A 15,333-nucleotide genomic window follows, 5' to 3' on the forward strand; every position below is an offset into this window, starting at 1 on the left:
AGGGCCACCTTAGAGCAGGTTGCACAGGAATGCGTCCAGGCGGGTTTGGAATCCACCACCTCCCTGGGCAGCCTGTTCCAGTGCTCTGCCACCCTCAAGATAAAGAAGTTCCTCCTCATGTTTAGGTGGAACTTCCTATGCTCAAGTTTGTGCCCGTTACCTCTTGTCCTGTCACTGGGCACCACCGAAAACAGCCTGGCCCCATCCTGCTGGCACCCACCCTTTAAGTATTTATAAGCATTGATAAGGTCCCCCCTCAATCGTCTTTTTTCCGGACTAAAGAGACCAAATTCCCTCAGTCTTTCTTCATAAGAGAGGTGTTCCAGTCCCCTAATCATCTTGGTAGCCCTATGCTGCACCCTCTGCAGCAGTTCCCTGTCCTTCTTGAGCTGGGGAGCCCATGGTAATCATGGTAAATCTATATACCATGAACATTTTCTTCTGAATCTTCAAACCAGGACAAAACCAGTACTGAAACACTGTCTAAACTGTGATTAGCCTTTGCATTTATTTTATTGGAAGAACAACTCATACTAGTAGTGAATAAGAATGGAAAGAAATTTGAAAGACAATCCAAAATATTAGGCCAGTGAATCACAGGGAAATCAGAACCATGTCTGAGCCAGAACAAGAATGAAAAGCTGCTGTAACAAATCTTTGGGTCATATTTATTTAGGATTTTTATACTGGGCATAGAGACATGAAAGTAGGACCACACACACAACTTGCAAGTCCACAATAATTGTTTTATTTATTGCTGATACACAAGAAATGGGTTAGGACATTAACATGCTTGCCAGCTCTGTATAGTCACCAGTGTGCTGTGCTAGCCAAGAAATTATGAGAGAGGTGGGAGAAAGATTTAACTTCTGTTGCTCCTTGGAAAAGGCTGGTCCTCTGTCTCAATAAACTGCTCTCTTCCTCCTCTCTGCTCCCTCACAGTGTCATGCCAGTGCCTATTTTTTTAACCTTTCGTGAGTCCACGAATTAAACCATTACCGACTACAATCAAGTCACCTCTTCTTTGTTTCCACACTCCAAAGGCATGTATCTTGCTGTCAGGCTATGGTAAGAGTGACAGCTACAACTTTTATCTGACTTTTACTCACATAAAGCTGGGCGTCACATAGTGATGCAATGTAGGAAGAAATCTACAGCATTTCAGTATCAGCTATGTATTATATAAGCTGTATATAAGCATTATAAGGTCACTTTCATGACAATAGGTGTGGAAGTTTTGCATACTTAGAGTGATTAAAGACTAGGGATTTTAGGGTAATCAAAACCATAGTGAAAATCTCATGTTACTGATATTATAACCAAAGGATACAACATTGTGGAGGCTACTATTTGCTTTACAGACCCATGTTCTATTAGTATTATCCTCGAGACTGCTCCACCCTGAAAATTTCCATTTCATCAGAGAAAGGTTCTGCAGGAACTAAATCGACTCAGAATTACATTCCTCCTGAGGTGAAGAACCCAGAACAATGCTCATTTGTTATTTAACCTTTCAGAAGATGTCTTAGATGGTTGCTGAGCTGCACACAGGTTTCTGCTGAATTTCTGTTGGGGTTGACCTCCACTGACAGCAGGAAGCTAAAGAACTTAGTTTAAAGCCAAGCACCCAGTGACCTATCATGCAGCACACAAGGAGAAAAAGATAGGCCATAGCTAGTCTGAGAATCAAGGTTTAGATATTTTTTCTTCATGATCTATAGGATCTCATTGGGTCCTGTTCCCAGCTGGGTAAAGAGGACAGTTCCGCAGACAGCTCTTTATTGATAGGCCAACCCCAGGCTGTAAAAAAAGGAGCCAGGTTCTTATTCACCTGCTGCGAAAACTTCTGTGCCCACAAGTTCATTTTAGAAGAGTTGTCTTTTGGGATGGTGGACATTTTCTGGTAGTCAGAGAAGAGGTGGATGAAGGGGTCCCAACCAAACCCTTCCTGCAACTGATGGAGAAGAATACAGTGTAAAAACAAGGAAATTCTCATTTCACTAACATTATTCCTATGTTACAAGCAGTAGAAAATTCCATAGGTTTCCGCAGTGTCTTTTAGAATGAATGTAAATTCAGATGAAGGCATCCAATTTTCAGGCTTCAGAGCATAATTTACAGCACTAGAGTACAGAAAAATACACCTTCCCATTACACTGGCCTGCCAAAACAGAGATGAAAGATGCATTGGAAGCAGCTAGAAATGTCAGGAATCAACTATACAAGCTGCTGATTTTGGCAGAAGAAAGCTTCTTGTGCAGTGGAAGAGCGAAGAGGACACTGACAGAGAACCTGGAAAGAAGGAGCACAGGAGATCAAGGAGTAAGCAAAAGACAGGAAGGAGAGACCGTGAACAGGGTATGCTTTGGCTAGGAACAAGAACAAAAGAGATTCAGGTAGAAAAACTGTTGTTGCATGAGAAAAGAGTTTAAAGTAAAGAGGGAGGGGAAACCTATGCTAAAGATGAGGTTAATATGAAAAGCAACCCGGAACAACAGCATGACATGATGCAGAATGTGTACTCAATGTCCATAGGTCCTTACCAAGCCATGACCTACATCTCACTTTCTGATACCAAATAGATTGACACTAAATTGCATTCCACAAATCCTCCATCATGCTGGAACAGTTAAGCAGGAGACAGGACTTCTACATTAGGCAGAACAAACAGGCAGGTTATCTCTCTGATAATCCCCTATTCATATGGAAACTCCTGGTGCCGAGACTAGCTATGGACTAGGCAGTATGCTTTGTGAGAAGGCTGGAGAGCCATGAGGGGGCTGTCTGGAAGGTGGGAGATGAAACGGTCTAGTCTTGCACCAGATTCAAAGCAGTAAGGCAATTTATACCAGAGGAGGCTCCACACCGTTAGGTTATGTATGAACTGCAGAATGCATTCCAGACAATTCACAACTCCTTGTCATAACATGTCAAGAGTGAAAACTGTCTGTTCCCTCCTCCACCACCAGTTTTCTATGGGAAGAAAACACAGGTACTTGTGGGGGTGAACTGTAGCACATCCTGGACAACTGAGGGAACCAGTGCCTTGGAACATGCTGCAAGTGCTTCTTTTTCCTAGTCTAGACAGAACCTGGGAGGTCTCTGACTTTACTCCAAAGCAAGCAGTGAGGAGATGGAGAGAGAACAGTACAGACAGGAGTTTTGTTGTTCCATTTAAATCTGTAAATCTCTTGGGCCAATTAATTGATTTTCTAATTGTTTTATACTCTTTTTTTTTTTTTTTTTTTTTTACGCAAGATACATGTTACGGGCTTTAGTGACCACTCTGGAGAGGTAAATAGTTGTCCAGGCTGACCTATAAGAGATGGTATGCTCCATCAGGCAACGGCAAGACCAGAGGGCACCATGCTGCCATGCAAGTGTAAGAACCATACAGGAGCTGGACCTAGAAAAGCCTGAAGATCAATGCTGAAGCCTTCCTGGATCAAAGAAATGTGAAAAGCATCTAAATGGCAGCCAAATGTGGGGATCAAAGGAACATAGAGACCATTCCATAGAAAAAAAATATAATATTATAGCTGTAATAGGGACTGTATATAGATAGAATTGTAATTGTTCTTTTGTGTCACATTTATCCCAGCAGTCCTGTCAGTAGCCAGACAGGAGATAGGAGATCCCAGCCTATAGGGTGTGGGTGAGGCAGTGCGGCAGTGGCCAAACTGGTAAGGTAGCGTGGGGAAAATTTTCATTTCCCTGGTTGAAATTGTTCCACTCTGTATAACTATTTTGATATTCATTGCAGCAGAGAAAACAGAGGTTGACTCTTGAGCTTGATGATCCAGGCAATCCTCTGGGATGTGGAATAATCAGGATCAATACTCCAATAAATATTTTGTTGTTCACATAAAATGTGAGAGCTCCTAGACAAGGGGGCTGAGGGATACTCCCAACAGTCAGTAGCTTAAGCCATCATAATGGACATTCACCTTAAAGTCCCCAGTTAAAATCATGTTGATTTTAACCAGCCTCTGTTAGACTACTAGTTGCTGCAGGGATTAAGGGAAAGGGGGAAGGGAAAAACCTCTCTCTCATGCTTTCCAAAAGAATACACTTTAATCTAGGACAGGGTTCATGATTTAGAGTCTTGACCACAGCGAGGGATCCAGCTACACGTGCAGGAGGATAAGCTGAACCCGCCCCCTTGCCACTTGATGGACTACACTGGTTCCACCCAGCGAATCGGCTGATAGGAACACCCTGGTCTTTGCTATGTTATGTAAAGAGGAGCCTAGTCATGTAACTCACCAGGATACTGCTAGAAGCCTGGGTCTTCTAGACACTTTACAATGCCAAGAGGTTTTTTATGGCCAACTAGCCCAATGTGCCACAAAAAATCTGCAGCAGATTAAAGAGCTGTGCCCAAATTTGATCATACTTTTCCCACGCTGCATAACAAGAAGCAGATACTGTTTCTCTCCTAGGGAAAAAGATTTGTATATTCAACTAAGCTCTCTCCTGAGTGGCTAAACCCAAGTCTGGCAAAGGAAGGTTTGCAGGAGACATCAGCAACAGATACTCTATCTATATAGATAGAGTGCTCTCTGGACCCGAGATGAACCCAGATTGTAAGCAAACACTTAGAAGGCATGACAGCTACAGTCACCAGGCTGCAGACGTCCTTCTGACACAGGCTTCACTGACTGCACTAAGAATACACCCGCTTTTCCCAGTTACCTGCAGGTATGTCTCCAGAGCAGTCCACACCTTCCAGTCCTTTAGTTGAGCACCTTTCTTCAGATATTCTCTTATCCTTTTCTCCCGACTCTGTGGTCTAAGCTCCTGATGCGCCTGATGCCTGGGAATCCCCAGCACCTTCTCATGAACATAAACAGACCAGAGGTTGCAGGTGGCCTCTGTGGTATGAGGGCAAAACTCCCAGGCTTTCTGCTGTTGATTGTGTCCCAGCTCATGGACAGGACCCCAAAGACCAGCAGTTTGCATGTGCTTCACGTCTAACATCTCCTTCACTGAATCTAGGTGGCCCATGATGGGGTAGCCAGCATGCATCCAGCCTGCAGGAAAGACAGGTACCAACACATAAGCGCTCACTCCAGTGCCTCTTAGACATAAATGACAGTATTTTTTTTTTTCATTTCTCTAGTGCCTTTCTTCCACCTCACAAACCACACATGTATGACCATAAATGACAATTTTTTCCCTTTGTGAGATAAGGAAATACTACAAGTTTCACTCTAACAAATAGTCAAATAAGCAATGTAAAGGTAGTACTGAACTATCAGTTAAGCACAGTTTCACCTGCTTTCCCTTTTTATACATAAGCGTACACTCATGGTTGGACTGAGTTGAGAATTTAGGATGAGGGAAAAAGCCTGACCATTGGCCAGAATACACCTGAACTCTCACAAACTGAGCATAGTTAACACCCACCCAAACACACAATAATGTGATTCAGCATCCTGGCAGAGCTTGAGTCTTCCGATGTAGAGTGCAGATACTGCAGGTCTGCACTCTGGTAGTCAGCAATTTGGATGAGACATGTGGAAGTCACAGTTTGTCATGCTTAAGTGCTGCAAAGCTTGTTGGGCTTAAGCCTGTTCTAAACCTCACAGGATAGCTACACTATAAACAACTTCCCAGCATCATGCTAGGCAAGAATCTTGCATGGTGAGGGATTTTACTCATGTCTCCTTGGTGTCTTCATCCGTGATTTGTCCTTCTTCTCAAAGATTCATAGAGCTTCATGGAAGAGTCACTTCCCCAAACTCAAACTATTGTAGGAGGGGATAAGCAGCCCTTTACACTCACTATATAGAGAGCCTACACAGATGTCTTTGAACACTAAGCTTGTAGACTACCCGAGCTGGAGAATATCAATGGCAACCCCCTTACTGCAGGAACTATTCAAGATCTTGAGCTCCCTCTTTTTTAATAAGGGGGAGGCATGCATTTAGCAGCCACTGGCACACAAAAAATTCAGGTCCAGGAATGTGAGTGAAACCATTTAGTCCACCCAAAACCGAAGGGAATTTTGTGTCTGCAGACTATGATCTTTTCAACTGGCATTTGCTCAGGATAGCAGAACTTAACGCTCCCAAGATGTGCAACAAATTCTTTCCATGTGGCTTAGCAAAGGCTTAGGACATCAGGGTTCATACCAAGTGCTTGCCTCATTGTGGGATGATGAATTTAACCAGTCTATTTGGAAAAACAACTGAACAAAACTTGTATTGCAAAGTTCCACGTTTACCATCTAATTTGACTCTAGATCAAATGCACTCAGTTCACAACTTGAAAAGCTGGGGTGGGGGAGCATCAGCTGCAAAACTACAAACTCATAGGCTTTGACAGTGATATTGGTTCCTCCCTGGAGGTGTTTAAGGCCAGTCTGGATGGGGCTTTGAGCAACCTGGTCCAGTAGGAAGTGCCCCTGCCTATGGCAGGGGGATTGGAACTCGATGGTCTTCAAGGTCCTTTCCAACCTAAACCATTCTATGATTCTATAGTTCCCCATTGCCATCATCTCAGGCACACATCTTTTCAGGCTAAGCTTTGCCCACAATAATCTTTCTGGAGCCCATCTCCAGCAGGTAGGCACACACAGGTTTAACACCTGTCACTGAATGCACGAGAACAGTCCTGTATTCAAGGCAGGGAAAAAACAGAAATCGGGTCACCATCTCCCAGAGCTACTGACTCTGCAGTGCATTCAGGAGGAAGAATGAGTAACTACATGTGAGTCAAAGCCACTGCAGTCAGCAGCTCTGCTTCTTAACGTGACCAGGCAGCAGAACAACTAAGTGAGAAACCACCAGTTTTGAGAGCAAGGAGGCATCTGAAGGGGTCAATACATTTTTTTAAGCCCCACCTTACCATGTTTCCATCCTGATGGAGTAGCTCACAATTATGGAAGGGTCACAGTCATTTGACACCTTCCATATGTTCCCAGTCTGGTTTTAGCAAAATAACCCTGAAGGAACAGACATTGCTGCTAGACGCCACTTGTCTCTTAGCCCCTTCAGAAGGCCATATGGCAATGTACCTACCACATGAGATCTGGACATCTGTTACAATCCTCTCTGGCCTTGGGAATTTTGTTGGTATGGCTGCCAGTTCGCTTATTGCCGCCATGATCTCATTCCACAGGGTCAGCAGAGGCTGTGGGTTCTCCATGTGGCGGATGCTGTCAGATGGCACCGTCAGGATGAGATTCTCAACAGCCAGTTCTGCCCAGGGAGCAGGGTAGTGCCGGATACAGGTCTTCCACTGGTTTTCACAGGTCTCCCCTACATTGACAACACAGAAAATCAGTTAAGCACAGCTCTGACTTTTGAGCATGCTCCTAGACGTCAAGCTGGAGAAACAGATCACAGTCAGGAAATTATCTTGGAAAACAGTTTGTGTTAGTTGTGTGACTGGGGGTAGTGGCTGTTAACTAGTTAATCCTCATCCTGGGCTTGGAAAGTCTCCTCAGGCTCTTTTATTGATGGCAGACAGACAGAAGAGGACTGGCATATACCAGAGCAGTAACATACCAAGAACGGATCCCTTTTTTCCATCTGAGAACAAGAAGCATAAGGTTTCTCCAGCGTCCTTTGATGATCTCATTTCTTCCTCTCCAGCAGAGATTTGCTATTTCATATAACAACCCAGGTTTTGTTTAGTTTGACAGAAGAGCAAGAAGAAATTGTATGCAGGAAGAGAAGAGAAACTGACAGAAAACACGGGAAATTCAGCAGAGAGACTTACTGTAGGGATTGAAGATGGCCATAGGGGGGCACAGTAAAGCAGGCAGAGCACAAGGCAAGCTTTGTTGTGGCAGAGGTCAGCCGGTCTCCCTCCAACACAACCGTTTCCATCGGAAATGACAACTCCAACCTCAAGAAATGTTGGTTTGGACAAATCCTGCCCATTTAGTGACAACTCCCTTGTCTAACTCCTGCCACATAGCAGGTCCAGAGTGACTAAGTGACTTACCCAGAATCCCAGAGGACAACAAAGCAAGGAAACTAAATCTGGGTATTCCCAAACCCAGGCATTTCTAAGACATTCCTTTCAGTCACAGAGATAGCAGCACCTGCGAGCAGCACTAAGGAGAAAGGCACCAAGGTAAAGAAACCTACCAAGCTTGAAGAAAGGAGCTCTGACTGCCCCTTCTACTGTGATGTGCACTTTCCCCAGGTCACTCCTTGCTGGTACTACGATGTAAATGAGGCCACCCCAGAGGCAGGAAATAGACTGTTTCTGGCAGGCAATATCACAGGTGTGTACTACCACTGGGGCTCGCTTCAGCTCTGTGGTGTGAGAGAGATCATCCGTGTGACACCCAATCTGCACCTGGCAAACAGAAGGGTAGGAACAGCTGGTCAAAGGGCTCTGAGTGCAACCTGACAGACCAACCCGGCAGATTGACCACAACACTCGGAGTCATCTGCTGCAACACTGTCCTTCCAGGGCACGCATGCAGAAGCAGCCTTCTGACTCCAGCCTAGGTCAAGCTTTCAGCCTGTAGTGACCAGAAACAGAACGTACAATAAAAAAAGCTAGTGAAGTTCAGTGCTATCCCTGTCTCAGACAGTCTTACAGCAATACTCTCATTATTACTGGGTCAACCACATCCTTCACCAGCAGTTCAGGGTACTGCAGTGATTTCTTCCACTGCATTGTACTTGCATTGATCATTCCTTCACCCTTCACCAGCACCAGTCACATCCCATAACATAGAAGTTGGAAAGATGTGATTACTGCTGGCTTCTTTAATTGTGTCTCTTCCTTGGTCCTCATACAGTAAAAGAGAGAGCATGTGGCTGCAGGATCAGACAGAAACACCCGAGTTAACTTTGCATTCCAGCTGCAGGGAGCTCACTGCAAAAAATATCCAAGCAGGTAAGCATTTATCTGCTTTGTACTTTGTAGAGAACAGGGGTCCAAGTAACTAGGTTATATCTGATCTGGATATAGCCACAAAAGCAACAGTGACAGCACTGTGAAAGTACCTTATGAGAGATCTGGAGAGACACAACTAAGTTTGGTGCAAGGAAGGGCCCAAATACTTATCTTGGGCATGAAAATCACCTTGACCAGTTCTCTTTGCACGATAAAAAAACAAATAAAGCTGCCTTCAGGCAGCAGCCATAATCAATTATCCTGCCAGCACACAGAAATAAGAGGAATGCAACAGAAGAGTAGGAAATGTGAAAAATTATGACAAAGCATTGAAAGTGCCACAGGGTGGCAGCAGTAGGAAAGGACCGAAAAGGCAGCAAAACCATTGAGAAAAGCATTTTTGCAAGCTATTTTTGAGTGCTCATCTAACAAACACATCAGTGCAAATAGAAGCCAAACTAGAGACAGCTTACCTTCAGACCAGCATTGACCACCAGGCAAGGGAATGTTATAACTGCTGTGTGCCCTTCAGGGAGGTAAAGTCCCGTACTCCTCCAGGCTGTCTTACCTAAAAGGTATGAGAAGCAGTCTTCAACAGTCAAGCACTTTGGCCTGACATTACAGATTCTGGAGATTTTAAGCTGCAATAGAAGAATATTCCATCCTTTTCTTTTCCCTTGCTCTACAGTCACAGAACTGTCTTATGTTTTGTTCTGACTCATTAGTGTTAAAACCAGTTATTCCACATCTTTTCTCTGTGCATAGCCTTTGCACTCAGACACTGCCACTCCAGAACAATCTCCTTCATCTCATTAGAACAGTTTGCAAACAACTCCTCTCAACCATATTCCAATTAAAAAAAAAAAAAAAAACCAAAAAACAAAAACCCAAAAGATTAATCTGTCCAGGGGATAATACCTTACTAGTGGAATTTAACCTAGAGTTTAAACATATTGTGTTTAAGTTGTGAGCAGGAATCTCAACAAGGTTGTATAGATACAAGGCCTAAGCTCAGACAAATCATTCAGGGTGTAATTACCAAATACCTTGCCTTCAGTGATGGTGTCAGCCCAAGAGGTTCTGACCATGCTTCCAGCCTCTTCTCTTCACCCCCAAAACCAGACCTTCACTCTGTCAACTATGCTGACACAAGCAGCCATGAAACCGTGCTATAACTCAGGCTGAATTTATCTAGATAAAGAATAAACCTTTTGTTCTTAACTCCTACCTCTTCATAGGATGGCCCCACAGACAGCTGGCACAACTATGGCAACAACAACCTGCAGTGTAGAGCCCGGAGTTTCTCAAGCAGGCTTTCTTGCCCAAGCCATTGTCCTGTGCAAGTACCCTGAGGTGCCTCTTTAGGTGGCTCTTCTACCCCAAGTGCCTGTGCACATACAGCAAGGAAGCAGGACTTCCACAGGGTGCTTCAGAGAGCTAAAATCAGGGCTAGCCACAAATGAAGCCTGTCTGCCACTACACAGAGGTCAGCCTCCTCACAAGCCCGCTGTGGAATTGCACATCTGTCCCCATGTTCAGACACACACGCACTGAGGATGGGCGCCCCAGCAACAGGATTCCTCAAGAGGAAGGGAGATATGCTCCTCACCTGGGTTTGTGCCATCAATTTCCACAGTGATGGGGGCAGCACAGACCTCAGCAGCAGATTTCTGTACTAGGGCTGAACTGTCCGTCATGGTGAGGGACAGCTGGGTCGCCATGCAGAGAAGGACTGCCTCTTTGGAGTTGCTCTTGACAGGGCAGTGCCTGCTGACCTGTGGGATCCCATTTCTCTGAAGCACTTTGGTCAGTATGCGGTGGAATGAGGCATATGCAGGGCAGTCGTGGGCTGGGATGTGCAGAAAGGCAGTGCAGTCTTGTGCTAGCCTTTGCAGCCAGTCCTTCAAGGGGGCCTTGAGCTCCTCATGCTTCTCTACATGCTCTTTGAGAAGAGCGAGCGCCGTGCGGAAGTGGTAGTGCTCCCCAGGCCCCACAGGTGGGTGCTTAGCTGCCTGGACGCTCTGCCCCAGGATGCTCAGCCCAAAGCGGTTGAGGATTTTGTTGCCAGGATATTTTGCCACAGCAGCTTTGCCGCAGTTCTGGGAAGCCCAGTACCAGGCCTGGCCTCCAATCAGCAAGCCACCTCCCTCTGCCACGAAAGCATGAACCCCCTCCGCCTCCCTGGCGCTGTAAGAAGAGCAGCAGTACACGCTGATGTCACATGTCAGCTTTGACACCTGCGACTTCACCTCTTCCTGAGAGAGGAGGCTACACAGTTTCTTCAGGCTGGCATCCACACCCACCAGCCCCTTCCTCCCAGCATCCAGCCAGCAGACAGCATTGACCAGGAATCTGGCCAGCTTTGGGGAGAACAGCTGGCTCTCGTGGGATGCCACCACAACACGGCCTCGGCCATAGCGCGCTGCAGCTAAGAGGCAGCGGTGCGAGCTGTCCAGGCAGAGTGGGAAGGAGAGTACGCCGTGCACCAGCAAGATGGAGGGTACGCCCCCTGTCACCAAATCCAGCTCCGACACACCACGCAGGAGAAACTCAGCATCAAGGCTGAGGTTGGCCTGGTGCCTGCAAAACCAAAAGAGGTCCAGCTTAGCCCCCGTCCCAGAATCCTTTCCACAAAAGGCCACCTTGTCCATCCCTGCCTCTTCTTCCTCACTATTCCTAGTAAATCATGTTGCCAGTTCTTCCAGTTAAAAAAATAAATCCATCAATACCTCATTTTCCTTCTTTTAAACCCTCAGTTTTTGCAGCCAAGCAAATCTGTAAGAATCTCAGAACTCATTTAAAGAAAAAAAAAGCAAAGAAAGAAGACGTCAAAAGGAAGTTTCTAGACCTCTGACTTTGAAGAGCAGCTTGAAAATCTAAATGCATTGCAGAAACTCAAGAATCAGAAGATCTTTCATTTTTTTTAAACTGCAGGTTTAAACTGCAAATGATGTGGGAATTGGCACATCTCCTATAACAGAAACTTTCTCCATTTACCCCACCTTAGTCGTTATCAACTAGGGAAGCCCAAAAGATTTCTCTGTCTCTTCTCCCAGCCTCTGCCACCATTGAGAACTGAAGAAAGCACAGCTAGGCCAGATGGGCAGGCAGACACACAGCTAGACAAATAATGAGTTACTAGAAGATGAATCAAGGCCCTAACACATAGTCATCACGTTACCACTAGTTGGCCTCAACAATATAAAGAGATTATACTGTGCAAGGACCTCTTATCTCTGCTATTTCCATATAACTCCTGTATGTCACTATGGAGAAACACATGTTGAATTACTCTCATTTGCTTTGTTTACATTTTCTCCTGGTTCTGTGAAACACAGTTTTCTTCCAACACCCAGAAACAATCTGTCATTACGTGTCCATTGCAGCCAGCTCAACAAGAATGAATGACGCTGCCCTTCTGCATGCCCATAGGACATGAATTAAATCTGCAGCTCTCCTTTGGTAATTACTTTACTGAGACCTTTTGTCACACAGAGTATAGGCCCAGGCTTATTGCATAGCACCTGCCTTAGAGTGCTCTTTGATTCTCTGTGGGTTAAGCAACCGCCGACAGGAAGTCCAAGGTGCACAGAGCTGTTGTGTTGCGTGGAAATTAGGTATCTAAATTCCTCTGGGGCTCTGGATCCAATCAAAACCACCACAAAAACACCATAAACAAGGTGTAATTGACCATCAGTTACCATTTAAAGTCTTGTTAATCACTATGTAAGTTTTCTCTGCTCAATTCTCCACCTCTCACTCTTCCATTCACTGTGCTTGAGGCAGTGGGAACACACCTGTGCACTGCAGGTGGGAACAAGAATCAGCAAATTTTATGTAACTTCATTTGTTAGCTGTGTCCCAAGCACTTTGCTAAATTCAACAGCAGAGCTTTCTAATACCTCTTTTGGGGAACAAATTAAGCATCCAGAGAGTATCAAATCCAATTATTTGTCTGAAAATAACAGAAATTTAGTATTATATATGCACAAGGAAAAGGCTGTGAAGGAAAAACTTGTAGGAAAGACTTGCAGGGAATTCTATCGTAATTGTTGCAGATTCCACCACAGTGAAATTGAAGCTGCCATGTAGAGGAAGCCCACCAGCTCTCATGCTCCTCAGAGAACCCACTGTGCCTTGTGTAATTCAGCAGAAAGTGGGGCGAAGCACACCCTGGCACACCCGCTGGCAAGGGGAGGTGGAAGAAGACAGCAGAGCAATGCCCAGGACTGGTGCCTGGTCTGCTGTGCAGTACGAGTCATACCAGCCCTCAGTTTTACACCTGCTGCTCCAGGACCCAAGGGGCCACACTGGAATCCCAAACGAACTGGGAGAACCGAGATTTCCTGCCCACAGCTGAGAAGGGAGGTGGCACCCAGCCCACCCTCTCAGCTCTGCACCAGCCCCTGGGTTTCACCTGCAGAAAGGTGAATTTCTGCAAGCAGCAGGCTAAACAGGTTTAGCAGCTGCCAGCCAGAGCCTGGCTCAGAGGGCTGGTCTGGTGCTCCATCTCCAACCTGGTTTTCAACTGTGGGAAAGTTGCCCTGAACATACACATGTCTGGGGATAGGGAAAGGAGGAGTTACTCCTCCAGTCCCTGTCCCCGTGTTGCTGTGTGTGCACACTTAGTCAGGCTGCTCTAAAAGATGGCTCGCTCCCCTTTGAATGAATTCCCTGGGCCCGGCCCAGCTGCCCTGCAAGCAGTCAAAGGCACCATTCCTTCCAATTGCAAACAGCAAAAAGGTCCCCCTTAAATTGGAAGACAACAGTTGCATCCCATCCTGGCTATTAAAGAACCAGCATTTGCCATCATTCTTGTCTCTCACCTCAAGAATCTTCTACAAACACCTCACCTGCATAACCTGATCAGTTGTTTAAATAGAGAGCAGTTCAGATACTCACGGGACAATTAAGGGGATCTTGGAAATTTTCTTGGCGACTTTGAAGATGCCTTTCTCCGCAGCGTTTCCTGTGAAGTACACGCCAGCCACGCTGGTCACCTGGTTCCCAGGAAATTCAAACAGCACCTTCTCCTTGCCATGTTGACTAGCCCAGTGCAAGGCCTGGCCACCAACAAGCAGCCCTCCACCACCCTTTACAAAGTCAACCAAGTCTTCCACCTGCGTGCTGCCACAGGCGTCAATACAGTACACCCCCAGGGAGGGGCTGAGCTCTGCTCCAGCCTGTACTTTGGTGCCAGCCTTGACCAGCAGCTGGGAAAGGGAATCCAAATGAGGATGGACCCCAACCAGGGCCTCGGGGGAAGGCTTGAGCCACTCCACAGCATTTCTGAGGAACTGGGAAAACTTGGAGTCCTCCAAGATTCCCTCATGGGAAACAACCACCATCTGGCCCTTCCCATACTGTGAAACGGCAATCAGAACCTGCTTCTTAGAGTTCACAAGCACAGGGTAGGCATCCTCTCCAACAAGCAGCAGCTCACAAGGAACAAAACTGCCAGTGAAGTCCCATGGCCCAACACCATCCACTAACAGCTCATAGGTAGCAGAGGGTTTCATCTTCAGGTCACTCTTACCTGGTGGAGAGAAGACCAACATTCATTACAGTATGGCTCAGTAACAAAGCTGTGACAATTCTGTGGGCTCACTTCTGGGTTGTCTGGCAAGAACTCCAAACAAATGAGAAATATTTACTGGAAGCAGCTTTGTGGATACAACTTTTTCAGTGATTTGGGATTTTTTTGTTCGCTTGTTTGGCTTTGTTATCACACTATTTACCATTTAAACAGAAGTGACAAAGATATGAAGATGATGGAGGAAAAGAAAGCGACTATTTCAACAAATTCTACTATGAATCGTGGAGGAGGTATTTACTTTCCCATTAACAATTTATTTGGAAAGGGAGAGTGCCAGAGGCTCCAGGAAGTCTATTAGGAACTTGCCTGGTAGAGGTGGTTTACATGGAAATAGCCAGAAATTGAAAAGACCTTATAAACACAACACAGGGCATAATTCAAACATGCAGTTCACATTTTTATTCGTAATTGGATACATACGGAACTACACACAGTTGCTGCAAGATGGTATTCCAAAGTTGTACTTTTCTACCTCTGTTTAGGCACTATGAGCCCTTGCTTATATTACCTTTTGTATTAAGAGGTGCTGTGAGGGGAAGGACAGTCAGCATCAATGATGAAGACAACCAGCTCCCCTGGAATAACTTGTCAGTTTAAGTCACATAGTACCTAGGAGAGCGGGTCTGGGCACAGGTGATTAGTGTCCTAGTTCCCTGATCCAAACAGCCGCGTAATCCCAAGGAAATAATTTCCATTTTCTGCAGCTTTGTTTTACCTGTTTTCCCATCTACGAAGTAAGGAGAGTGGTACTGACCGCAACTGCCAAGCCCTACGAGGTCTATGGGTGACGCGTGTTAGGCTTCCCCGAGCTTGAAAGTTTGGTAAAATTGTCTTCTGCTGAGCTGCGGCTGCTGTGACTGTGCAAACAGGAA

At 45.7% G+C, this 15,333-nt stretch overlaps 1 protein-coding gene across 1 annotated transcript; it reads right to left on the reverse strand.

Annotated features, from left to right (window-relative positions):
* Nucleotides 1-722: 722 nt before the first annotated feature.
* On the reverse strand, nt 723-14,399 carry LOC309674771 (TRPM8 channel-associated factor 2-like). The gene is made up of 7 exons (XM_082486919.1): nt 13,768-14,399; nt 10,475-11,445; nt 9,339-9,433; nt 8,103-8,316; nt 7,026-7,265; nt 4,696-5,033; nt 723-1,954 (listed from the first exon to the last, which is right to left on the reverse strand). The coding sequence occupies exons 1-7, from the start codon at nt 14,382-14,384 to the stop codon at nt 1,709-1,711; spliced, it is 2,721 nt and encodes a 906-aa protein (XP_082343045.1). The 5' UTR covers nt 14,385-14,399; the 3' UTR covers nt 723-1,708.
* Between the last annotated feature and the right edge of the window lie 934 nt (nt 14,400-15,333).

The sequence above is a fragment of the Vanellus vanellus genome (assembly GCF_965231255.1).
Source record: "Vanellus vanellus genome assembly, chromosome: 1".
Taxonomy (NCBI): Eukaryota; Metazoa; Chordata; class Aves; order Charadriiformes; family Charadriidae; genus Vanellus; species Vanellus vanellus.

What these genes read in the sequence shown, in the direction of transcription:
- LOC309674771 (XM_082486919.1), bottom strand. Translation starts at nt 14,384, where the DNA reads ATGAAACCCTCTGCTACCTATGAGCTGTTAGTGGATGGTGTTGGGCCA. An exon ending in AAGATCCCCTTAATTGTCCC is followed by an intron (nt 11,446 to 13,767) that starts GTGAGTATCTGA and finishes TTGGTTTTGCAG; the next exon opens with GCACCAGGCCAACCTCAGCC. An exon ending in AGCTCCTTTCTTCAAGCTTG is followed by an intron (nt 7,266 to 8,102) that starts GTAGGTTTCTTT and finishes TTGTCAATGTAG; the next exon opens with GGGAGACCTGTGAAAACCAG.